Source organism: Leuciscus leuciscus, assembly GCF_965113295.1.
Source record: "Leuciscus leuciscus genome assembly, chromosome: 7".
In the NCBI taxonomy this organism is placed as follows: Eukaryota; Metazoa; Chordata; class Actinopteri; order Cypriniformes; family Leuciscidae; genus Leuciscus; species Leuciscus leuciscus.
The window spans coordinates 37,105,813-37,131,012 of record NC_138731.1 but is presented as its reverse complement, the minus strand read 5'-3'; the positions used below and the strand labels follow the sequence as shown (position 1 = coordinate 37,131,012).

General features: G+C 38.2%; 1 protein-coding gene across 2 annotated transcripts; it reads left to right on the top strand.

The window, feature by feature from the left end:
- Positions 1 to 424: 424 nt before the first annotated feature.
- On the top strand, positions 425 to 24,103 carry nab1b (NGFI-A binding protein 1b (EGR1 binding protein 1)). Of its 2 annotated transcripts, XM_082175472.1 has the most exons (8): positions 430 to 794; positions 5,039 to 5,844; positions 6,142 to 6,275; positions 7,984 to 8,035; positions 11,613 to 11,732; positions 13,404 to 13,572; positions 19,410 to 19,550; positions 20,953 to 24,103. In XM_082175472.1, the coding sequence occupies exons 2-8, from the start codon at positions 5,041 to 5,043 to the stop codon at positions 21,030 to 21,032; spliced, it is 1,500 nt and encodes a 499-aa protein (XP_082031598.1). In that variant the 5' UTR covers positions 430 to 794; positions 5,039 to 5,040; the 3' UTR covers positions 21,033 to 24,103. The 2 variants fall into 2 exon arrangements, with proteins under 2 accessions (XP_082031599.1, XP_082031598.1); XM_082175473.1 differs by lacking the exon at positions 11,613 to 11,732 and having other exon boundaries at positions 425 to 794.
- Positions 24,104 to 25,200: the final 1,097 nt, after the last annotated feature.

Below are 25,200 nucleotides of genomic sequence, written 5' to 3'. Positions count from 1 at the left end.
AGTGTTTTCTTTAATTGCAATCTGAGAACCCAGACCTCCACTAGCTAATTAACTCATCTTTAGAACATGTATTTTTAAAAGTAATAAGTAATTATGTTGTTTATGAGATTGCCTGCAGATCTTGTAGTTGGCCATCAGCGCAGAACTCTATAAATGGAACAGGTAGAGCTAATAAGATGTGAAACGAGGCCCACTGGAATGCACAAGGACTCAGTATGTGACAGGCTGTAGGCAGCAGGTGAATTTGCACTGGAGGAGGAGGGGGCAAGAATAGCACCGGTGTGGGCGTACAGGCGGCCACCGAACCGTTATGCTGTAGCCTATGCTGGCGTATTTTCAGTAAGGTCAACAAACATGATAAATGTCCATGTATATATATATGTGAGGCGGTGCATGCGGCTGATATGAGGTTTGGTATTCCATGCAGCAGCCTCCCACGCGCCGCTACCGCCCACGCCAGGATCTGCGTCACGCAGGCGCGTGGGAGTGAGAGAGCAATGTAGCAAGCGCGGAATATCCCAATTCTGGCAGTAGGGGAGAGAGCGGAAACCAACTAGTTTGAGAGTCCCTCCGTAGTTCAAACTACAGAGTGTGTGAGAGTTAATTCAATAACAGAGAGCCGAAGGACGCGTCGCTGATCCGCCGAACGCGCGCGCGGCACGTAACTGGACGTCAGGTGAAGCGTCGCGTAACTCAACGGACCGTCATCATTCAGAACTTTAATAATCATACAACCAGACGGAGCTTTTGGAAGAGTTTTGGTGGAAAAAAAGACAAAGAAAGAAAACTAAAAGGTACGTTTATGCCAGTGCTATTGTTCAATGTCGCTTGTAAATGTAGTTGAGCGCTGAATTCATGCATTGTGTGCAACTTTCCTGCGTGTTTTTGTGATCCATGTGCGCGCCGTGCAGACCGGACAGCTCTCGGTACCGTGTGTGAACGCGCCCCCGTGGGCGTCTGGTCGTCGGCAGCTGTGTGTGTACAGCATCCTTAGCGATTCTTCACTTCCAAGGGTAGTTTTCCCAATGTGGAATAGCTTTTAAATGTGTGAATTTCATAGGCTGATGTTTTTTTTTTTTTCTCAGAGAAATTTCAAGAGTTAGCTATAGCCTACTATAGGATAGAATGTTATATTATTATAAATCATTTGTATTTATAGATATTGATAGATAGAGCTAGATATAAAAATATTAATAAAATAGTATGTAGGATAATAGTACTTAATATAGCTGCATGCAGATATTACAAGGCCAAGCACACCAACAGCATAAATGTTTGTTTACTGCTATAGCACTGTCACATAATTGATTGGGTATTTTCAAGGTGTTATGCCAATGATACATATAATATTTTGTGTCAGTATGCCAAACCGGTGCCAAGATAAAGCCTAATTCTTATTTGGCACTCACCACATTTGTTAATGCACACAAATTATTTTGCCAGCATGTTATGAAGATGACATGAATTTGAAAAATGGTGTTGGCAGAATAAAAAAATGTTTTCCATGAAATTTTAAATGGCTGACAAACAGTTTGGTTGACCATGGCAAATCAAGCATTTTCCAATTAAATTTAAAACTACAGATTCAAAATTAAATTAAAAATGCATGATATGACAATCTTTTAACTCCAAATATTCTAATTCTGACTTGAAGCAATATTATTATTAATAGTTATAAGATCGCTCCATCTCAAAACTGCTTGTTTACTCTATTTCTATAGCTTAAATTTAACAATAGGCTTCCATAATCTGTGATGGAAGAATAATAATATCAATACAATAAGCGCCTATAATAAAACTACCTTTGATGCTTGGCCCCTAATAATAATATAATGCTGTTTCTTCCAGAAATGGTTTATTATTTTTCCCATAAACATTAGTAATAGTTGATGTCTCATGTTTAGTTAATTATTTGAGTAATAATTGAAATGAGGTAATGGGAATTTTTGTTTTGAATTGTTTTCTCTCCTGTGAATTTATGACTCATTGTTTACCACTTCATTGTACACACTGGGCCCCCCAAAAAACAACTTGGATGCTACTAATATTAAATGCAAAGTGGTGAACTTTTGTCATGCCTATTTTCCTTCTGTACTTTCCTCACCAATAAATTCCACCGTTATCTTAAAAAAACGCTTAGATGAATAGAATTTGGGTAAAAGGCACTGCCACCTAAATGAGTGTTTTTGCATCCAAATTTTGAAGGGCTTTGAAAAGTAAAGAGCATCACGGTTTAAGCTAAACTTAAGTTGCAGTTGAAAGGTGATGAAGACATCTGTATCTGTGAGGTATAAAGGTATAATGTGGCATGTTATTTTACATCTTCTGATATTTGTAATTAACTACATACCCCTTTTTATTAACGAAATAGCTGACTCGAAAAATGTAAATGCTCATCCTCCTTTCACTCTTTAAGCATGATATTTTCTCTTTCATGGAACATAAAATGAGAAGTGTAGCAGAATGTTGCTGCTGCTTTCCATCAAGTGAATGGTGACAAGAGTCAGACCAATATACTATTCCAAATCGTCTGACCAATATACTATTCCAAATCGTCTGACCAATATACTATTCCAAATCATCTGAAGTTGTTTAAAGGCTTTGTGTGAGGAGCAGACCAAAATTTGAGTTGCTTTTTTTATTTTTTATTTCTGGAGCTCGACAGCCCCTTCCCACTATTCAGTTTCATGGTCAAAAGCAGCCAGGTTTGCCGTGACATTAAGGTTGTAAATCATGACAGAATTTACATTTTTGGGTGAACCATCCCTTTTGAAGATACCCAATTGATTATGCACACACAAATGTTTCCTTTTCTTGTTGTTGTTCCTCCACTTAAGTGAATCGATTGTGTTCCTCTAGTTATGCCTTATGCTCCTTTCACTAAAACAAGCCTTTATAGCTTTCATATGGAGAGCAGCTGTTCCACAAACATTCAGTCTGATGCACAGGACGGATAGGTCACCTTTCCAGAGAAGCTTCTTTTCAAAAGCTTCATGCAACTATTTAGGACAGGTCTCGATGTGAATCCATTATTCATTTAGATTGATAAGAGGCCGCTGTTGGGCAACATGAGTACGTGCTGTGAGTGCTCTCAGCGTGTTGCGTGAAGCCCTGGCCTTAGATCTCCAGCATTAGGAACCCAGCATGCTGCGGGGAGAGGGAGCTTTGGATAAATTGCTGCCTAAGTGCCATCCATGCTGATACTGAATTGGTTTCAACAAGGCACCCTTCACTTGGGTCTAGGCCTCAGTCATCCATTAGAGTGGCGGATCACTCTGCTGTGCAGTGGGGCGTCCTCATTAGACTCCATACACTCACTCATCAGTACTCACAATCAGCCTCGCTGTGATACTGTTCTTACTCACCTCTAGTACACTAACAGTCATGATGATTTAGCAGCATCTGTCATCTTTTACCACCACTGAAAGAATGATAATTGAGGCCCGACATTGGCATTGTTATTGATCTTTAAAAGTGGTTACTAGTAGTAGTTTTATTTATTTTTTACATTTTTATTTTATTGTATAAAATGTTCAACTTAAAGTATACAAGTATAGCATAGAGATGCCATAAAAGACAGTGCAACTTTTGCAACTTTTGGTCATGTATATTTGCTGTCATGGGCAGGTTTTATTGTGTTTTCAGAAGCAGTGTCTGTGTAAAGATTTTATGTCTCTATACTTCCCAAATTGCTTTTGGGAAAATTTAAATGCAGATGTGTATGTCAGTGCAAGTTCATTTTGAAATGAACAATAACCGGACAGATTCATTACTAAAACACATTCCATTGATGAGCAGTAGTTGGTGATTTTCTGCAAAAACTCATTGATGTTTCTTGAGATATCTCTAGGGGACAGAATTTAATATATTCACAAATGCATAACCTAAATTCTTATTCACAAAATATGATTCACTTCTGTAAAACTGAAAAGGCGTGAGAGCCTTTTTGGAAGTCCTCAGACTGCCACCCTGGAGGAACTCTCTGGAGAACCTCTAAGCATCATTTTGAATATGCCTCATTCCTATTGTGTACTCAAGGAAATTCATTATAAAATGTAAGTGTCTCAATGCCATTCCCTTGTTATGGGGTTACTCGAGAAACCGTTGACTGTCTCTAGAGTTCTTGTAGGAACTTATGGGATCCTTTTGGAAGTTCCACAGTTTCCTTGAGGTTCTCCACAGGGTTCTGTGAGTGTGGTGGTAATTATATGCATATACATATTAACTTTAATTAGGGAATGTGTTGTTAATTCTGATTCAATTCTGACCCCATGAGATATCAACAAAATTTGTCCCCCAATCTCAGTTTTCCCATTGTCATGGTTTGTATATCGTTTCTAAAACATCTCTCTCAACAGAAAAATAAGCAAATGAACTCCGTTACCACATTAGTATGCATTACAGTCTCTGACAAAGTTTGCAGAGAGCATTATGTGTGTGTGTGTGTGTGTGTGTGTGTGTGTGTGTGTGTGTGTGTGTGTGTGTGTGTGTGTGTGTGTGTGTGTGTGTGTGTGTGTGTGTGTGTGTGTGTGTGTGTGTGTGTGTGTGTGTGTGTGTGTGTGTGTGTGTGTGTGTGTGTGTGTGTGTTTGTCGTACATTCATAATCCCTGGATACTTTTGAGGAAGAAGTGGGTGAATTAAAGTGAAATGCAGAAAGCTATCTTCTTAGCACGCACACCTACCGTCCCACTCCCACACGACTCCATTACCCCACCTCCCTTGCTTGCAGCCAATCTCGCTTTTATCGTTGCTGCTGCGGATCCAGATCCTGACAGTGGCAGCTGTAGAAGCAAGATCCCGGCAGAAACAAATGAGGCCTGTGCTGAGTGAGTCCACCTACGCGTGTTGCAGAGGTGGAGTGTGGTATGTGACTCTCCCAGCAGCCCAGGAGCCTGACAGGCGCTCTCTTATAGTCGCCACTCTTGGATCCAGCCACACATTTCTCTTCCTCCCCCTGCTGTGGCAGCCAGTGTCCTCTCCTTCGAGCGGTTTTGCTTTGTTTCCTGTAATTGCTTATTTTGTTCCTTCCTTTGTTCAGGTATGGCAGCGACTTTACCCAGAACCCTTGGGGAGTTGCAGCTCTACCGCATTCTTCAGAGGGCCAACCTGCTGTGCTACTACGATGCCTTCATCCAGCAAGGTGGCGACGATGTTCAGCAGCTCTGCGAGGCCGGCGAGGACGAGTTTCTCGAGATCATGGCGCTCGTGGGCATGGCCAGCAAGCCACTGCACGTCAGACGCCTACAGAAATCTCTGCGCGATTGGGTCACAAACCCTGCCCTGTTCAATCAGCCCCTCACGTCCCTGCCCGTCTGCAGCATTCCTGTCTACAAGCTGCCCGAAGGGTCACCCACATTGTTGCCTGGTAGCGGTGCCCGTGGAGACACCCAAGTCAAAGTGCCCAAGTGTTTGGCAGCTGCTTGTGTAGATCCAGGAAAAGGAGAATCAGGCAACGGGAACTCTTCGGCCACAGTTTCACCCCTCCAGAGTGGCAGCGAGCCACGTTTTTGGGCCAGTCATGGCACAGAGAGTGAGCACAGCCTTTCCCCGGCAGAACTGGGCTCTCCGTCTTCCCCTCGGGATGGCCTAGAGGCGCTCGACGCGGCTGCCATTCAGTCCGTGGCAGAGTGCGTGGAAAGAATCTCTCAGACTTTGCCCAAGAGTGATGCCATAGAGGTTAAAGAACAGTTAAAGGGAAATAAGAAGCTTGCCAAAATGATCAGCCACATCTTCGATATGAGCGACGAGGATCCTCACAGGGAAGAGGAAATCCGCAAGTATAGTGCCATATATGGCAGATTCGACTCAAAAAGGAAGGATGGGAAGCATCTGACTCTGCATGAGGTGTGTTATACAGGGCTCTCGCCTATTTTGGTTCTTTTGGGGTTTAAATAAATCATGCACTTCAAAGCATGGCTGTACTTTTAGCAAGAAATTATGTTGTGTCCCTGCTAAATAACTTCAGCATAGCTGGGCACCAGTTTTTGGGATGCTGGTGTGTTTCCTTAATTAATTAGCTGCAACAGAAATATCGTGTTGGTCTGTTGCTTGCTTGTGGGACTGGTTCAATTCTTTGTGCATTGTAATATCTATTATTTATTGTCTAATTAATAATAAAAAATATATTTTGTTTCTACATAGCTGACAGTGAATGAGGCTGCGGCGCAGCTTTGTATGAAGGAGGTGGCATTGCTGACTCGCAGAGATGAGCTTTTCGGACTGGCACGTCAGGTCTCCCGAGAGGTCACCTACAAATACACCTACAGAACTAGCAAGTAAGAACTTAAGTCATTTCCCAAACATGAAACACCTTGGTCGACTATTTTTGGACCTTTGGTTAAAACTGAAGTGTGCAATTTCTTTCAGTTTTTAAATAGTTTCTCCTATCCCAGCTTATTATGTACAGACCAATGCAAGTCAGCCATTGTATGTTAATTTCCTTAAAAAATGTTATGTGGCACTGTAAAGACATTGCTCTGTTGTTTGAGTAGTTCAGGTAATCAACATCACAAGTTTGGAACAGGACAACCTGCTTGTCTGACCTTCTCTGTATGAGAAGTTTGCCTAACCAACAGCACAAGTTTGAGACTACCTGTTTGCCTGACCATATTTTGATCACAAAATTTTGAAGATTCCAAACAATCAGTGCATAAAATGCTCATAAATCCTGCAGAATCCGCCTGGTTAGCATGGAAAAAGCACAATGTAGGGGAGTTGTTTGTTTGCTTTAATGGATAAAAATTCCCTGCATGCATCACTTTTTACACCCCGTAAGTGACTGGAGTAATCATTCATGATGTTTAGCCTTTAAGCCAAGAGAGAGATAGCTAATGCTAATGCATTGTGAGCAGCTCAGGATCTGCTCTCTGGTAGTCTGCTTAGAGCCAAGCCAAGATATCAAAGTCGGCTTTGTGCGTGGCTTTTGTGTTGAGGTGTGAAGTGCTACACTGAGGTCTACGGAGAAATAAGAACACTCCCACTCCTTTGCATCTAAAGGACCACAAGCCTTATCAGACACTCAAACCCTGCCATCCAAAGAGACCATGCAGGTGTTTTCTGGATTTCCAGGCTTGCGTGTCAGTGAATGGAAAATTCCTTTTGGCATTACATAATTGCAGTCACTCATTCAAAACTTGAAAGATTGCATCAAAGTCATGGACTGGATATTGCGAAAGTTATCTAGGCCAAGTTTTCTTACAATGCTTCTTACGTCATAATGATATTTGCCAAGAGCACTCCTAAATTAGGTTGCAGGTGAAAACTACTATTAGTAAAGCAAGTATTAGTACTTTAAGGCCAGGGTTTTAAACTAGGGGTCCATGAAACTACTTCGGGGGGTCTATGCAGAAGATAAATAAAACATAGAAACAGAGAAATTATATTTAATTTTAATGATCTGAGAAGGATTGTATAATATAATAATGCTAGTAATGTTGAAAGGGTACCAGGTGGGGCTGAGACTCTGGTTGTCAAGGGTTTGTTAAGGTTGAAAATCCTTGCTTTAAGGCATTTCTTGTATAAATTAAAAATAAATATCCCATAGTTTTGGGGAAATTAGTTGTAATAACTTCGTCACATAATATCCTTCTAGAGACATGATCCTTCAGAATTAATTCTATTATGCTGATCTGGAGCTCAAGAAACATTTATTATTATAAACAATGTTGAAAACAGCTATGCTGTTTAAAATCATTTTGATTATTAGGATTTTATTTTTGAGGATTCTTTGATGTATAGAATGTTCAAAAGAACAGTATTTATTTTAAATATCTTCATTGTCACTTTAAAAAATAATTTCCCCCAGATAAAAGCTTACTGTCTCTAATCTATTGAACGATAGTGTATATTGAATATAACGTTTTGGCTTTCATATTTACTTTGTTTAAATAATATTATCAGGACAAATAGGATATATAGGACACATTGTTGTGAAAGTGTTTCATTGCTTGTTCAGGGCTAAACATTTCATTTTCTTTCCTACAGATCTCGATGCGGCGACAGAGATGAGCCCTCACCCAAGAGAATTAAAACTGAGGTGAGTAAAATTGCTTCATGATTTCTCCAACCTGAACTCCAAGTAATCTGTCTGAAGCTTCCAACGCAATTTCTCAAGTCATTTTGTTATTAATGTGCGCTGCTGCGCTAACACCAATATGCGAGGAAACTGTTGTAGGAGGCAGGATTGACACTGGGTGGGTCCAGTGGCTTTTTGTTTGCATAGCTGCCTGTCAGCATACTGAACTGTGTGGGAGGGCTTTGCAGGAGCATGCGGGGTAGCTCCATCAGGATTGCATGTCATGGTGTAGGGGAAAGGTCAAAGTTTAGCCTGAAGAAGTTACAAAGGACTAATGTGTGCAAACCCACTCCTTCGATCACACCTCAAGTCCATATTTAGCCATCCCCCCGGTCATTATTTTTCCATAACCTACATATCCGTGATCAGTCTGCCCTATACTTAGCTGCACATATATAGTGATCTTATTGATGTGGTCTGCTGAAGAGGCCTTTGTGCTTTATGGCAGCTGTCCATTCATGGCTCTCTGGTGACACATTTGATCACTGTCCAGTCGTTAGATCTTCTGGAAACTTCTAACATCCCACATCAATGCTTATGGGCTGGGCTGGTGTCTCAAGAAGAGCAGGTGTTTGCCCACTTCACCTCTGCCCTGGTTTCACTCCGCATACGGGCAAAGACATGAGACCACTTCGGAAAATCAGTGGTTTCTACCCACTCTACCTCGAAGGAGAAATGAGTCCTTTATCAGTATCTGACAGTGGCAAATTACCAAGTGACTTCCTTTTCCCCCTAATTTGCATTGTTACTCACTTAATAATCACATTTTACCTCACATTTACGTCATGTTCCCACACTAGTTATGTGAATGAACGGCAGCATTGGGGAAGCTACTTAATTTTTTTGTTGTTGCAAGTATTTACTAGTGTAGAGCATGCACATACACTGAACTCATCACAAATCACGTTGAGAATATACTATAAACATATTTATTAACGTAAGTATTTTGCTGTAGACTTTTATGCAAAGCTACATACAAAAGTGGAGTGAATTACTCACCCATTGTTTGGAAAAAAGAGACATCTGCAAGTTCAACAAGCAATGACAGGCACCCAAACTGCACTTTCTCTTCAGCGAATCCAGATGATTTAAGCAGGTTATTGCTACACTTTGGAGTTTGGGTTTTGATCCATGTAAATGAATACTGTTTGGGTGTAAATGTAGATTAGATTTCATGCTAATTAAAGTTGTAATAATTCTCATTGATACATTTCTAACCATATTATTGACCTTTATGAAATAATTATTGGAATTTTTAGAGCTGCAGATTGGTCACACATACCGCCCACAAGCGCAACGTGATCTCTAGAACACATGCTCGAATGAATCAGTGAATACTTTTTTTATTTTTTTATTTAAGAGAGAGTCACCTTTTTTTATGAACATACCGTTTGGTCAAGCTACTCCAATTGTAGTTAAGTAAGTAGTGTCTTACAGTAAATTACTTTGTTGTTTTTGCATTGTTTGTTGCAGTTAATTTGTACTCAACTCTAGAATGGATTTTCCACGTTTAACTATTTCATAGTGTTTTACAGTTATTAGTGTTGTGTCTGAACTGCAGAAATAAAAAACATAAACTTCCCCTCCCCCTCTCGCTGTCCTTGTCTGGCCTCAACTCTGCCCACATTACACTCCCATCCACACCATTGAGATTAAGCCGCCCGCCCACATGCACCCAGACAAGGTCCAAATGAGATCAGTTGTGCACCCACCCGTATTCTTGAGGTAGATGTGACATCATTACGTGGGTGCACTCGGAATCACCCACGCCCATGCATTTGCGCAGATACCACAAAGTGAAAAGGGGCCGAGTCTGAAGACACATGCGTATACATGCAGGCGTATGCATGCACCTTTGTCTGTGCGCTCTAGAAGACCAGCCTCCGTGTCAAGAGAAAAGCCTAAACTCACAGGAGTGGCTCGGTGACTTCATTATTGCTGCGTGAGTGTTGGCAAATTTGCGTCAGAGCTGTTATTATCAGATACCTCTTTGCCTCAAACACCCAACTAGTAGTGAAAAGACTGGAATGTCTGTGGTAGTTTGCAGCCATGGAAACCCATGTAAACATTTGAAGTTTCGAGCTCATCCTTCGTGTAATAATTTAGACGGAGCAGTCCGTTGGACAAAATGTTCTTTTTCTTTTTTCATCCGCCTGTTGGGTTGAAACTCATCCTGAGGGGATTTTAAAGTGGGATGACATTTTATTAAGTATTTGACCTTTTCGCTTCAGAGGAATGAATCTTTTTTTCACTTCGGGTTAGTGAAAAATTTGTAGCTACGCTCTTAAGTGGTTGAGATTAGCATCTTGTCCTCGAATTGTTCAGGTATTCTTCAAATGTCACACTAACCTCATTGACCTCCAATAAGAGGTTGATTCATATTGCTATAAATGGTCTTGACCATTGCTCTTGTAGTTTGTGGACTTACTGGGGCTGGTCAAATTCAGCTATGACACATATTGTCTTTAAAGTTGATGTGTCAATTTTTTGGTGTTAAAATACTTCATCTTATCAGTTATCATGCAGACACAACTGAGTAATTAAGTTGATTCTTCAAAATAGTCTTTGTGGCACTTTCATAACAGTATTCTGTTTATGAGCCATATTAAAGGGATAGTTAACCCCAAAATTAAAATTGTGTCATTAATTACTCACCCTCATGTCGTTCCAAACCCTTAAGACTTTCGTTCATCTTCGGAACACAAATGAAGCTCTTTTTGATGAAATCTGAGAGCATTTCTGTCCCTCCATAGACCGCAACGCAACTACCACTTTGATGCTTCAAAAAGTTCATAAAGAGATAGCCTAATCCATATTAATTGAGTGGTTTAGTCCAAATTTTCTGAAGAGACACGATCGCTTCATATGATGAACAGACTGAATTTGGGCTTTTCACATATAAACATTGATCAACTCACACATCAGTTGTGGTAAACAGAAGCTCAAGCACGTTTGCTTGATGTGTAAGAACCAAGGAGGTTCATTCTCGTGTTACGCAGCACGTTTGAGCTTCTGCAAGAACCAATGAGGTTTGTTCTCGCGTGTCAAGCAGGTTCAATTGACCTCCTGTTTGTTCCCTGATCAGAAGTCTGTTCATCATATAAAGCGATTGTGTTTCTTCAGAAAATTTGAACTAAACCGCTCAATTCATATGGATTAGTTTTAAAAAGCGTCAAAATGGTAGTTGCGTAGCTGTCAATGGAGAGTACAGAAAGCTCTCAGATTTCATAAAAAATATCTTCATTTGTGTTCCGAAGATGAACGAAAGTCTTACGGGTTTGGAATGACATGAGGGTGAGTAATTAATGACACAATTAAAATTTTTAGGTGAACTATCCCTTTAAGCAACACTGGGCTCATCCAGTGGCATATGTTTTGGCAGGACTGTTGGTTTGTCCTACCAAAACAGGGCGCGGATGGAAGGGAAACCGGTTTAAAAATCATTATTGCGCAGAAATTATGCGCTTCATTTTTAAATTGACTGACTCTGAAACTTTGATCAAAAGGAAATATCAATCGAATGTGTATCGATCTGCAGGAGGGCTGTTTTGACCTCCAGGAGGCGCTGCAGGCTATTCACATGCGCCAGGAGACCCTTAAGGAGCAGCTAGCCCACGCCAGATCTAAAGGAGAGGAGACGGTTGGGCGGAATATCCAGGTGACTGACTGCATTATGACAGTGTATTTATTTTTGTGTGGGAGAGGAATGCTCTCAGGCGCCTCGCTGACTCCGTCTTCATGTCTGTCTACCACCACACGTCTCGCTCTGGTATCCTATCATGCAGGTTTTCGGGTCAATAGCTGCAAGAGCTTCCCTGGTCCTCCAGACCATGACCTACTTTTGGTCAACTGGTCTAATATATGAACTATCATTGGTTGGATATTTTTAAGGAAGTGTATGGGATGTTCTAACTGATGAAAAATACATCTGTTAGCAAGTACTATTACTCTCAGTGCTTTTTGCTGATTGTTGTTCTATAGGGAAGAAAAATTATCTCAGTTGTTCTCATAGACCAGAAGTTCTCAACCTTTTCACACCAAGTCCCCTTATTGTTCAACATGATATTTGAAGGCTCTTCTAACAAAGCAATTTGTGTATGTGTGTGTGTGTGTATATATATATATATATATATATACACACAGTATGTATGTATGTATGTATATGTGTGTGTGTGTGTTACTTAAGTAACTATATAACTATAGTTATATAATTAAAATGGAGAACAAATGGAGACTTTTCAGTTTATCAGCTTAAGCTTATCAGATTTTTCTTTAAAAAATGGCTTGTTCCAAACCTGTATGAGCTACTTTGTTCTGTTGAACACATTCATAATAAGAAGTAAGAAGATATTTTAAAGTAGTTGATAACCAGACAGTTGACGGTAGCCACTGACTTCCAGTATCAACTGTCTGAGATTTCAATATTTACTTAATGTCCAATATTATTGGAAGATAAAGTCATGTGGGCTTTCCTGTCTATTATTAATTGTTATTAATTATTAATTAAGCTCTACACTATAAGGCCAAAAACATTTTATTTCAGTCTGCAAAGATATTTATGACTTCACACTTTTGCTGTACCATGACAGTACTTGACCTTAGAGAGAATAATGATTTTAAAAGGAGAGTTTATACTAATATCTACTATAGCACCCTTAGTTTTAATGCTAATAATGCACTGCATACTTTGGGTGCATTATTTATTTCATTTTTACACACTTTTGCATACAATGATGCTTACTTGGCTAGAATTGTTCAAATCTTTTATGTCTTTTGCATTTGGGACAAAGTTGATACATCTCTCTATTATATCTTTTGAGCAACCTCTGAGCATTTAAAACATAATTTGTGCCATCTTTTCTCTTTAATTGTTCTGTTTTTCAATAGATAGATTGACACAATGCATTGTCTGCATTGTTTTGAAGTGGAAACGTGTTATTTGTAACTCTGAATAGCATCTTCCTGTGTAACAAGCAGTAAAAGTTCGTTTTGCTTGCCTCTTTAGGTAGCATGCTATTGCACATGTAGGAGGAGTGCTATTGGAATGAATCAAGCTTTTAATAATAATCAGAGAGCTGAAACATTAATATAATCACAACTAAATATTTATGGTAATTAAACCCCGTTTCATGTGCAAAATATGATTGAGGAGCATTCAAATAATCATTGGGTATTTGGACTGTAGTTTGTTTATGGTTAGTTTTGTTTTGTATCACTACAGTTGCGGTTTGTTTGTGAATGACGAATATTGGAAATTATTTGTCACACTGTACGTACGATGCTGTACACATCCGCCTGTCTGACTCCCTGCTGTCTGTGCATATTATAGGTTCAGCTGGAGCGTCTGTTGGCCAAGCAGATGGAGATACTGCATGATGCCGCGGCGCAGGACAGACTGCAGGCTCTGGAGTGGAGGGTTCCACCAGGGCCCTACAAACACAGCTCAGACAGGCAGAACAGCAATGGCCTCTCAGCTGACAAAAACGCTGACCAGCAGGGTGAGTTTGTGCTTTATAAAATTAGAGATGATTGGTTATTTGTCACATAGTGGATGCTTTTTATCCAAAGTAACTTGCTGCCCATTTATTGCAAGGACAGGCCTTTTAGAACTAATTTTATTTTATTTTCCTTGTCAGCAAATTCAGGGGCTTTTAAACTGGGGTCGAACTAGGGGGTTCAAATTTCATTTTTTTTTTTTTTTTAGGGCTGTCAAAGTTAATATGTTTAACATATACCTTTATTTCATATTATATTGTATCATATTTGGAGGTCCTTTGCATCAAAAAGTTTGAAAACTCCTGAGTGTCTGAATCCTAAAGCGAAACCAGTTGCGAACTGGTAGAAGAAGAGAATGTAGAAGTCAAGGAATTTATTTTCACGAAAACAGCTATTATTATTATTATTTTTGTTATCAGAAAAGCAGACAAGCTGTCTTTTACTCTTGATTGACCATCCGGGTTATTTTTGTACACATTTGACAGTATCGAAAACCGGTGAGGCGTTTCAGTTGTTGTTTCTCATATAATTCAGTAGCTTGCATCACCTGTTCCAGACTCTCTTTTTTTCTCGTTTCTTGTTGGCACTCTCATTTCTGGGGCTCATCTGGCAGCTGCAGGCGGAGGCGGGGTGGTGGGTGTCAGAGAGGGGAGGGGGACGCTGGGTGGAAATATGAACACAGCTCTGCGTTCTGCTGCTAATCTTGTGCCTTAGAATGCCCGCCGTTCTGGAGTTCAGTTTGACCCTCGTGTTGGTTCATGATGATAATTACTGCACATATACAGAATCTGAGCACTGATTATCTGCATCACAGCACAGTTACAAATGTTTGCTTGTTTACAAGGGCTTTTGCATTGCAAAGTAGTAGTACGCGACCACCACCATGGATTTTTAACGGTGATACTCATATATATATTGGCCACCCTGCTTTATAATTTAATTTAATAATAGCAAATAAGACGTACAGAAACTTATAAATACATATTTTATGCACATACATATGCATACATGCATACATTTATTTTTGTATGTTTTAGGTATATTAAATATCAGGAGCATCATGCACTCAATTTTACTGTAATTACTGAAATGTCATCATATCCGATACTTATTAATTATTACATTATTAACGCATTTACGGTCTATTCCAGAATATTAAGAATAGCCTATTAGACCTATAAGTCCTGCATCTATTCAGTCTTCCATGTATTGTGTAGCTAATAAAAACAAAAGATTTTAAGTCATTTAAGCACTAACATTGCATGTCAATTTGCACCTTATCTTGGCGTTCCACAGCGCATTTTGTGAATCAGAAGCTGTTCTTTGAAGTTCAGAGTTCGGTTGATTGGTGTAAGTCAATTTAACAGAAAGCTAAAAATGAATTTTTTGTACAATTTTGGACGGATTCCCCAATCCACCAGCCCGTGAATACTCAATGGTTCTGCGCAAATTGCCCAGGCCGTGTGACAAACTTTAGCTTCAAAACTATAAAATTCACAAAAAGACAACAACTTTAGGGCACTTTTGATTTTGTACATACAATATTCTAAGATTAGAGTAAACTTTATAGTTACCTACACAATGTGTTGACTAGGTTATCGGATAAAACACGGCAAATTATATTTGAAAGGATTGCCGCTTCCATAGACAATAGACATCAAAGGATATTTTACAAACTATAAATGTTTTTGCTTGAATCTGTATTTAAATGTCAGAATAAAAAAATAAGCATTATATGGTTTAAAACGCTAAACAGTTGTGATTATATGACGTTGGGCGCGTCCGTCTCTGGCTCAGCGCCAACCAAAGTGTGAACTAGGGCTGGGCATCGTTCAAAAAATGACGATATCGATACTGTTACCGATACCTTAACATCGATACCGCTTCCTGAATGATACTTTTTCCAATACCAATTTTATGAAATGCGGTTTAACAAGATTACATTACTCGATATTACCTTAAAAAAAAAAAAACTTTGTTTTTATTTTTTCAGTTTGTTTTCATTTTTTAAATACAATAACGCACATCATTCCAGGAAATCCCTATGGGCATCATCACTGTAGCTGAATAAACAGAAGATTGAAATGCTTTGATTAAACATGACTAATAAACATGACTAATAAACACACAACTGCCTTATTCTGTGTAAGAAGCCACATCATCTCACAGAAGGATGCTCAACTGTCGTTAAGAACTGAGTTTGGAGTAAAAGCATGTTATTACATTTTTGGACAAGAGGTTCATAAATACTTTTTCATGCATGTTGCTTTTTCAAATGCACGTTATAAGTGACTCAAACTCACAGTGATTTCAGATGGAGCAGCGTTTACAGAGCCGTACATCAATGACAAGCTGCACATAAAAAAATATTCGCAGCCTTTGGAATTTCATTTACATTTACATTTACATTTACATTTTACATTTACATTTACATTTATTCATTTAGCTGACGCTTTTATACAAAGCGACTTACAATTGCTATATATGTCAGAGGTCGCACGCCTCTGGAGCAACTAGGGGTTAAGTGTCTTGCTCAGGGACACATTGGTGTCTCACAGTGGATTCGAACCCGGGTCTCTCACACCAAAGGCATGTGTCTTATCCATTGCGCCACCACCACCCCTTCATAATCGTGATTAGCCAAATCGGTTTAAGTGCGATTTCATAGAGAGAAATGCACCTTTCATTTGGATTATATAATCAGTTTTTGTTTTCGATTTGAATTGGTTAGATTAAAAGTAGACATTTCTTGTCTACGCTCCAGTTCTTCTTGCAATCTAAAGTTTATTCTGTGCACTGTCAAGTGCTTCATCGGGTTTGTCGTGTTACTGGTCTTGGCAGCAGTTATCTTGTCGCAAATATTGCTTTGCACGTTGTTGGAATCGAGCCGGGTGAAATGTAGCCACACTTTTGATCTTTTCCGCATCTTTTACATCTATGGAGGTTGGGACGCTTACACACTACAGCCTCACGCGTGAGCTACGTCTCTGGGCATAACCGGCGTAAACTAGTGTTTTTCCTTGATGCCATGTCTCAGCCAATCATGCTGCATGCTTATTGGCTCACTGACGTTGACGAGATTAACCCCTTGGGTATCGAAATTTGCTAACTCGATACCCAGCCCTAGTGCGAACGCAGATTTGAATTTAGCAGTTGATAACGTGATGCACTGAACATTGTAATCTCACTGGTGTGATCGTACGCTTTAAATGGTTAATTATCACACAAAAAAATCGTTCAGATCCATTTGGCTCAAAAATCTGAGGGGGCAAAAAATAATATTTACCAGATATCTGCCAATAAATGAGATTTAATCGTTTTTTGTTGTTGTTTTTAGTTTTTTTTTCAGATACCACACAGGTCGCATACTCTCATAATTTATGCACCAGCCAGGCATCTACCATTGAGAAGAATGGGGATGCTAATGGATGGCTTTCTTTAGCTATTATAGACTCCTTGGAAAAAAATGCTTATTTCTCCTTTGCATTAATATGACACTCTTCTCATTATTTAGGATAATTATTATTTGTTGTTTACGTTGCGCTGAGCACAACAGAGCTCTCTCTCTCCACAAATCTGAGAATAACTCCTTCATGAACTCTCTGAGTACATGATCCCTCTCAGCTTTCTAATATCCCATGCGTTCTCAGAAGTCCAGAGTGGGCGTATGGGATCTGCGGAGAAAGAATGAGTGAGAGAGAAAGAGGTAGAAGCAGTGGCAGAAAGTGAGAATTAGATGAGACCTAAATATGTCTTTCCTTAGCCTTGACTCTCCCCCAGGTAGGGCTTTAATGAAATGAATCGGTGCTGTTGGATTTACAAACATATCAATGGTAATGCCATCTCAACCCTTAGCAGGAATTTTCATTCTTGATCTTGCACTAATATATCACTACAATTCATAATTTTTGCGGTCGTAAGATTTTTAAATGTTTTTCAAAGAAGTCTCTTATGCTCACCAATGCTGTTTTTATTTAATCGAAAAAACAGTAAAACGGTACTATTGTGAAATATCACAATTTACAATTCTTGTTTAATATATGATCCTTCAGAAATAATTTTACCATGCTGATTTGGTGCTCAAGTAACAGTTCTTAATGTTGAAAATGTTGAGAAATGTGGTGCTGCTATATTTTAGGGACATTTGCTTCACAATTCTTTGATAAATAGAAAGTTTGAAAGAGCAGCAATTATTTGAAATATATATATTTTTTGTAACATTACAAATTTAATCCATACCTTCTGGATTTTTTTATTTTTTTTAATCTTGCTGACCCCAAATCTGTCTGTCTATCCATCTATCTATCTGGATGGATGAAAAATGGATGGATGGATGGATGGATGGATGGAAGATATATGGATGGAAGATATATGGATGGTTGGATGGATGGATGGATGGAAGATATATGGATGGATGGATGGATGGATGGATGGATGGATGGATGGATGGAAGATATATGGATGGATGGATGGAAGATATATGGATGGTTGGATGGAAGATGGATGGAAGATATATGGATGGTTGGATGGAAGATGGATGGAAGATATATGGATGGTTGGATGGAAGATGGATGGAAGATATATGGATGGTTGGATGGAAGATGGATGGAAGATATATGGATGGTTGGATGGAAGATGGATGGAAGATATATTGATGGTTGGATGGATGGATGGATGGATGATAGATAGATAGATAGATAGATGAATGGAAGATAGATAGATAGTTGGATGGAGGATGGATGGATGGAAGGAATGAAGGAAGGAAGATATATGGATGTTTGGATGGAAGATGGTTGGATGGAAGATATATTGATGTTTGGATGGAAGATATATTGATGTTTGGATGGAAGATAGATAGATGGATGGAAGATATTGATGGTTGGATGGAAGATATATTGATGGTTGGATGGAAGATAGATAGATGGATGGAAGATATATTGATGGATGGATGGAAAATAGATGGATGGATGAAGGATGGATGGATGGAAGATATATTGATGGTTGGATGGAAGATGGATGGATGAAGGATGGATGGATGGAAGATATATTGATGGTTGGATAGAAGATAGATGGATGAATGGATGGAAGATAGATAAATAGGCACACAGACAGACAGAATTTGTGGACCAGGGTGGAAGAACACCATTTATTATTACCTGTTCAGTTAATTTAATTTGCATTTCTCATCCTGTCATTCAAATTCCAATGCACTTTCCTGTGGGACATGGCCAATTCAAATTCTTTCTGAGTTTTGTCCAGCCCTGTTATCCACAGCGGTCGTTACCTTCTATGGTTTAAAATGAGGTATTATGAGGAGTGGGTGGAAGAGACGTGTCCCCTCAATGTTCAAATTAACACAATGCCCTTTAATTACCAGCAGCTTTAAGTTAAAAACGACAGATATTAGTCATGATGCTGCTCTGATCCTGTCAATAGACACAAATGAGATCAGCCAGCCAGGGACAGGGGAGGTTAATGTGCTGTGTTGAAGGAGGCAGTAAGCACAGAGGTGCACGCACTGAATGCAACTCGCTATCAATGCGCTTCAAGCCGCATTCGCTGTCCTCGGGCTATTACGGCGTGTGCGTTGGCAGGCTGTAGTCGAAGAAAAGGTGTATTTGTATCAAATGAAGCTCAGTTGAGGGCGTGAGAGAGAGTATTGTGCTGAGTGTTTCTGGTAGGCGGAATGCTTGTCTCCTAGCATTAGCTTGGACTTGGTAATGGACATAATGATGCAGCCTTGCGTTTTGTTAAACGGCGATCATGAATACAGTTGCGATGTGAAAAGAGATGTGAACATGAGTTAAAATGAATGGTTTGTTTTATTGTTTCTCTGCAGGAGAGAGACCATTGAATCTAAGGGTGACCAACCTGAGGCCGAGCGCATCAGATGGAGACACTCCTCTCGGAAAGCAGCTGGCGAATGAGTTGAAGAGGCATCATCACGCTAATGCAGAGAGCAAGATGTCAGCAGCCACAGGTGTGTGTTGAATGGAAAGAGAAGAGACCTAGTGAGCTGCTTACATAGGCAATTTTGAGGCATCATAAGCATGCGACTGTAGGCTATATGAAGGCTAAGACACCTAAGGAATTTCAAGTCAGCATCATATGCATCAAAACGGCACACTAGGGTTTGAAACAGACCCACACACACTCTGTGACTTCCAGTAAATGCTTTTTTGGTAAATGCATATTATTTTACACACTTATGACATTTGCGCTCCATGGCTGACTTGGATACATTTGTTTTTCATACCTGGGTCATTCCTGCAGTACCTTTTGAGCTCTGTAACTGTTAAAATATGAATATGCTAGTGTAATAATATAAGGAAGAATTTCTATAAAAGGGTCACCAGACTTTCAGAAAAATGCTCTGATCAAGATAGCTCTGATCTGATTAATTATAATTCAAATATTTTCAAAGTGACAAGAAAATTAAATAAATTGAACATAAGATGGAAAAAGTACATGAAGAAACACCTGTAATATATTATTTTATTTTATTTTCATAATACATTTTTACATTTTAGAAGCACTTTTTAATAAATTGACAGTTTTCCCAATTCTAGAAGCACTTGGGGACATGGTAAAAAATAAAAAATATTAATTATCATTATCATAATTATTTGTCGTTTTATTTTTAATCAATTATTTTTCCATTTTAGAAGCACATGGGGACATAGCAAAAATATCAAAACCAAATTGTTAATATTATTTAACTTCAGTCTTTATATCCTATGTTAATTGTGAAAAGCTAACTAATATGATGTGATCTTTAAAATGGTGTAATTGTATCCAATATTATCTCATATGATAACAGGAATGATCCGTATTATATTTGTCATTTATATGTGACCCTGGACCACAAAACCAGTTACATGGGTCAATTTTCCTAAATTGAGATTTATACATCATATGAAAGCTGCATAAATACGCTTTCCATTGATGTATGGTTTGTTAGGATAGTACAATATTTGGCTGAGATACAACTATTTGAAAATCTGGAATCTGAGGGTGCAAAAAAATCAAAAAAATTTGAAAATATCCTTTAAAGTTGTCACATTATGTTTGCGATTTGTGCTGCATTCACTCACAAAAATAAATGTTTTAAATATTTACGGTAGGAAATGTACAAAATATCTTTATGGAACATGATCTTTACTTAATAGCCTAATGATTTTTGGCATAAAAGAAAAATCGATCATTTTGACCCATACAATGTATTGTTGGCTATTGCCACAAATATACCTGTGCGACATGTGACTGGTTTTGTGATCCAGGGTCACATATATGCATTAATTCATTTAGCAGACGCTTTAAGTGTTTTCACTAACTGCATAAAGGGTTTCAGTAATCCAGAACATTTCTCTTCATTTTTCCAGAAAACGGAGACGCATCTTCACGTGCCCTCAACCTTTCTGAGAAGAAGACCATCAAATCAGAGCCGGAGGATTCCAGATAGCAGCCCTGAATGCTTTCGTTTCAAACCTACAACAATACACGTCGTCTGTCAGTGAATACTAAACAAGCACAACTACAGTAGAGCCTTAACAACCGACGTTGCCTCAAAATAGAATTTATTTTAGTTTCTCACCATTTTTGTTTTTGCCAAAGCACCTAGAGTCCTTATTTCCATTCTCTTGAGTAGATTCACACTGTTTGTGCTGTCACTGACTGTACTCGTTCAATTCTCATTAGCTCTAATCACCTGTTTTTATCTCTTCATTCTCTCCTATCGGTGTGGACCACGAAGTCCGTTATTTGTACATACATAGAAAATGTCTGTTTGAAAACGGTTAAATGTTATTTAAATACAGTATGTGTTGTATGTATATATGATTGCATGTATAATTTCACTGAAACAGAGGGACGCAGTGTTTTTAAAGTTGTCAGTATGCAGCTGTTGTTGTCGCCTATTTAAGTGAGCCTCCTGGATTGCGTTTCTCTTTAAAGACCCCATGCAGTCGCTTTCATTTCCTGTATTGACCATTTCCTATTATAACAGGAAGTTGGTAGGACACATCAAAGGGTTCGTTCCTTTTTTAAATATGAACCGTGATTTGCTAGTTGCTATTGCTAGTCGACAACAGGTGGTATTATTAGCAGGAGTTATGATATCATTCTAGAGAGCATTTGATTGGAGAAAACCCTGACTCACCGATATTAGGGCTGCATATATCGAAATAAATTTGATATTATAATATGACAATGCAATAGTCAAATCATGCAGGCTGCGATTTTCATTTAGACGTGTGCAGCTCATGATTCAGCAGTGTAAATGAAAAGGGTCTTGTTTTACTCTAAAACCGACCGTGCACATAATTTGCCAGCAAACTGCCAAAATAAAAGCTTGATTGTCTAACGTTTAAAAAAAATGAAGAAATTAAGATGTAAATATTAGTACTGTATTTTTACAGTTGTAAATTTTCATTATTTTATTTAATACTCTTATTTTTATTTTACAGTGTAATTATTGCAACATTTCTTATTTTTATATTTTTATTTAATAATAATCACAAAAATCATATTTTATTATTGTATTTGAACAGTAGGAATGTGAAAGAGTTGATTCTTGTAAAGAACATCCACATTTATAAAGTTTTCCCCAAATTGCTCAACCCTAAAAAGATAGTTAAAAAAAAAAAATCCCCACTTTTTAAAATTCTCTTTATTTTCTACACAGTTTCACACTCAAACTAAATCAACCCAAACATTCTAGAATTATTCATTCTTTCCAAATATAGCTATTCAAATCATCTGGTAAAAATCAAATCACAATATATATCGCAGGTTTTTTTCCAATATCGTGCAGCCCTAATCAATATTTTTGGTTGTTTATCCCAGAAGAGAAAGACGAAGCGCCTTTTTTAATGCGTAAAATTGAATTTTGTCAGCGTTTAGCAGTACACTAGCATATAGATGACCTCAGAGCCAAGACATATGAATACTCTAATTTTGATCTCATGGGGTCTTTAAGGAAGTTGACAATGCTAGCGAATCTGAATTTAAAAGTCTCTACTATGGTGCTATGGTTGAATTTACTTGCGTAACACACAGGAAAACTGCGGTACACATTGCTATTTAAACACTGAAATCTCGGAGCCAGCCGTTTGTCTTTCTTGAACGAATAGTAATGCCTGATTTATTCCGATACTAAGCACAATTAATATATTTCATCGTACTCTATACATACCAACAAAATGCTAAAATAGACAAGCATGTCTCCCCTCTTGAACGTTAGCGAAATAGTCATGTAAATAGTTTAAAAACATTCACAACTGACTGGAACTTGAAAACAGGGCGTCTTTGCTGCACCATTCCAGTCTTTATCATAATCACGTAATGTATTTGTATTTCTGAATATTTAGTCGTAGAGCAATACCGGATAGCTGTTGTCACTTAACTCAGTGAACGTGTCTAGGTGTCCCAACCTCAGAGGACATTCACTGTACAGTATTTCTACTCTGTTTCGTAGTGTAGACATAGTCTTAGATTCAGCTAACGTGCAAATGTATGTGAAACTGATATGCACTAGTGTTTGATTCTCGAATTTGCATCCTACCGCTCAACATTTCTCGTGTTTCTCAATGGTGATACGTGTTTTTGTAGGACTTGTACCTGTGAAATCATCGGTTCGGCTTCGAGTCGCACTCTTTATGTAGTTCTAGAGTATCACGTGAGGTGAAGTAGGCTCAAGATAATCAGGTTTTCCGCAATTACATGTCTGTAATGTACCGGTCAAGCTGTTATATAATCTGTATTTGTGTCGATGACAAATACCTCTATATCGGTGCAAAGAGACCGATTTTTAACGTCCTGATCATACACTTCAGTATTTTGAGGGAATGTGTGGAAATATTGTGTGTGCTTTTATTTTTTTAGGATTACTTTCAGAGACTAAAGAGATCTCGAGTATGCAAAATCTTAATTTAAGTGCCATTTTAAACCTATTTTTGAAAGTCGGTGGGTTAGGAGACGTCCCGTGTGATAAAGACGAGCGTTATGTGAATATTTATCCTCATTTTGCCTTAGTTTAAAAGCATTCCACGTTACAATTCTTCGCGCGTGGTAGTTTATTTTGGGTGTTCGTTTTAGGTGGAATGGAAAATGAGATTTGGGAAGTTGTATGAAAATCTGAGACTTAAAGCCTTGGCAATATCAAGCTTTCTAAGAGCACTGGAACAAAATTTGCTTTGGAAAAAATATGATTGGACCTCACTGATTACATCGTTACCAATGACCTATATAGCAAGACATATCTAGACGCCTACCTTTGTTCCTTGCTTGTTACCGTCTTTAACCACTCACAGAAATGATCAGTCTTTCTCTAATCTTTGTACTTGCTTTGTATAATAGACTTATGCATCTTGGACTGTGGGATGAAACTGTGTTGTCAGTAGAACTTGTTCTCATCACTTTTGAGTAGAGAGTACTTTAGGATATGCATACGGTAGTCCTGCACATATTGTTTTGTAAACACTAATATATTTAATTTGTTATACAGCACATGAACATTAAACTCTATTTTTTTGACATCTGATTGTGAAGTACTTTTCATTCTCCCATCCATTTGAAGTGTTTCTCATGCTTTGTTTTAGGACCCAGATTTTATACTGCACATCAAGTGGATTAACATAAAGTTAACATAAAATATCCTTAAAATCAGACAGAATTATTAATTTGTGAATTTATTAATATTTCCTGAGACCTGTGACTCATTGAACAGATGGTAATGGACAATATATATATATATTTTTTTTTTTTTTTTGTAAATTACCGTAGCTAGAAAACCTCAGTTTCAGTCTGATTCATTGTACAGCTGTGGACCGGTGGTCTGAATACACATGTGCTTTGAACTTTGTGTTACTAAGAAGTTGCGATATGCATAGCAAGGAATTACTGGCCTTCATAATTTTTATAATTAAAAGAAAAATGGCTTTTAAGATAGTTACACTACAAGCCAATCTTTATTATGACTATTCTCCACATTTTAGAATAACAGTAAAATCATCCAACTATGACACAAAATGCAAGTATGACCAAAAAATGTTTCACAATACATCAAAACCATCTTATATTAAGTCTCTACTCTGTTAATTTTCTCAACTAACTTCTGGGATGCTCTTTGAATTTTATTTATTTATTTATTTATTTATTTATTTTTCACATTTTATTTTAATTGAACTTTAAGTAAGGTTTTGTTTTTTTCCTTTTTATTAGATTTATGTTTTCCCAATTTCTATTTAGATTTATTATATTTCTAAGTTAGCTACTATACAAAACCTTTTGGCTGGACAGTGTAGAAAATAATTGCACAAAAAACTAAACTAAAATGCGTAATATTTAGAGTAAAATAAAGTGTATATGACTAAATAAAATGTATAAACGGTTATGTTACTATAATTGTGACTAAAATGAGAGTTGATGCTGTCGTTATATTCTTTCAAGTAGGCCTATCTGCCTTTGATGACATGCGTTCAGACAGATGACAGTGAGGGCAGCGTGTGGGTCGATATGTCTTCACCTCTATTCATTTGCATCTACATCATATTAACACATTTTGAAACTGCAGAATGACTCACACACACTCGCTGTTGTGCTTCCACCCTTTGTTGTGCGTACGCACTGTC

Coding starts and splice junctions, on each gene's coding strand:
- nab1b (XM_082175472.1), top strand. CDS start 5,041: ATGGCAGCGACTTTACCCAGAACCCTTGGGGAGTTGCAGCTCTACCGC. Junction 11,733..13,403: donor CGGTTGGGCGGAATATCCAG/GTGACTGACTGC, acceptor TGCATATTATAG/GTTCAGCTGGAGCGTCTGTT. Junction 13,573..19,409: donor CAAAAACGCTGACCAGCAGG/GTGAGTTTGTGC, acceptor GTTTCTCTGCAG/GAGAGAGACCATTGAATCTA.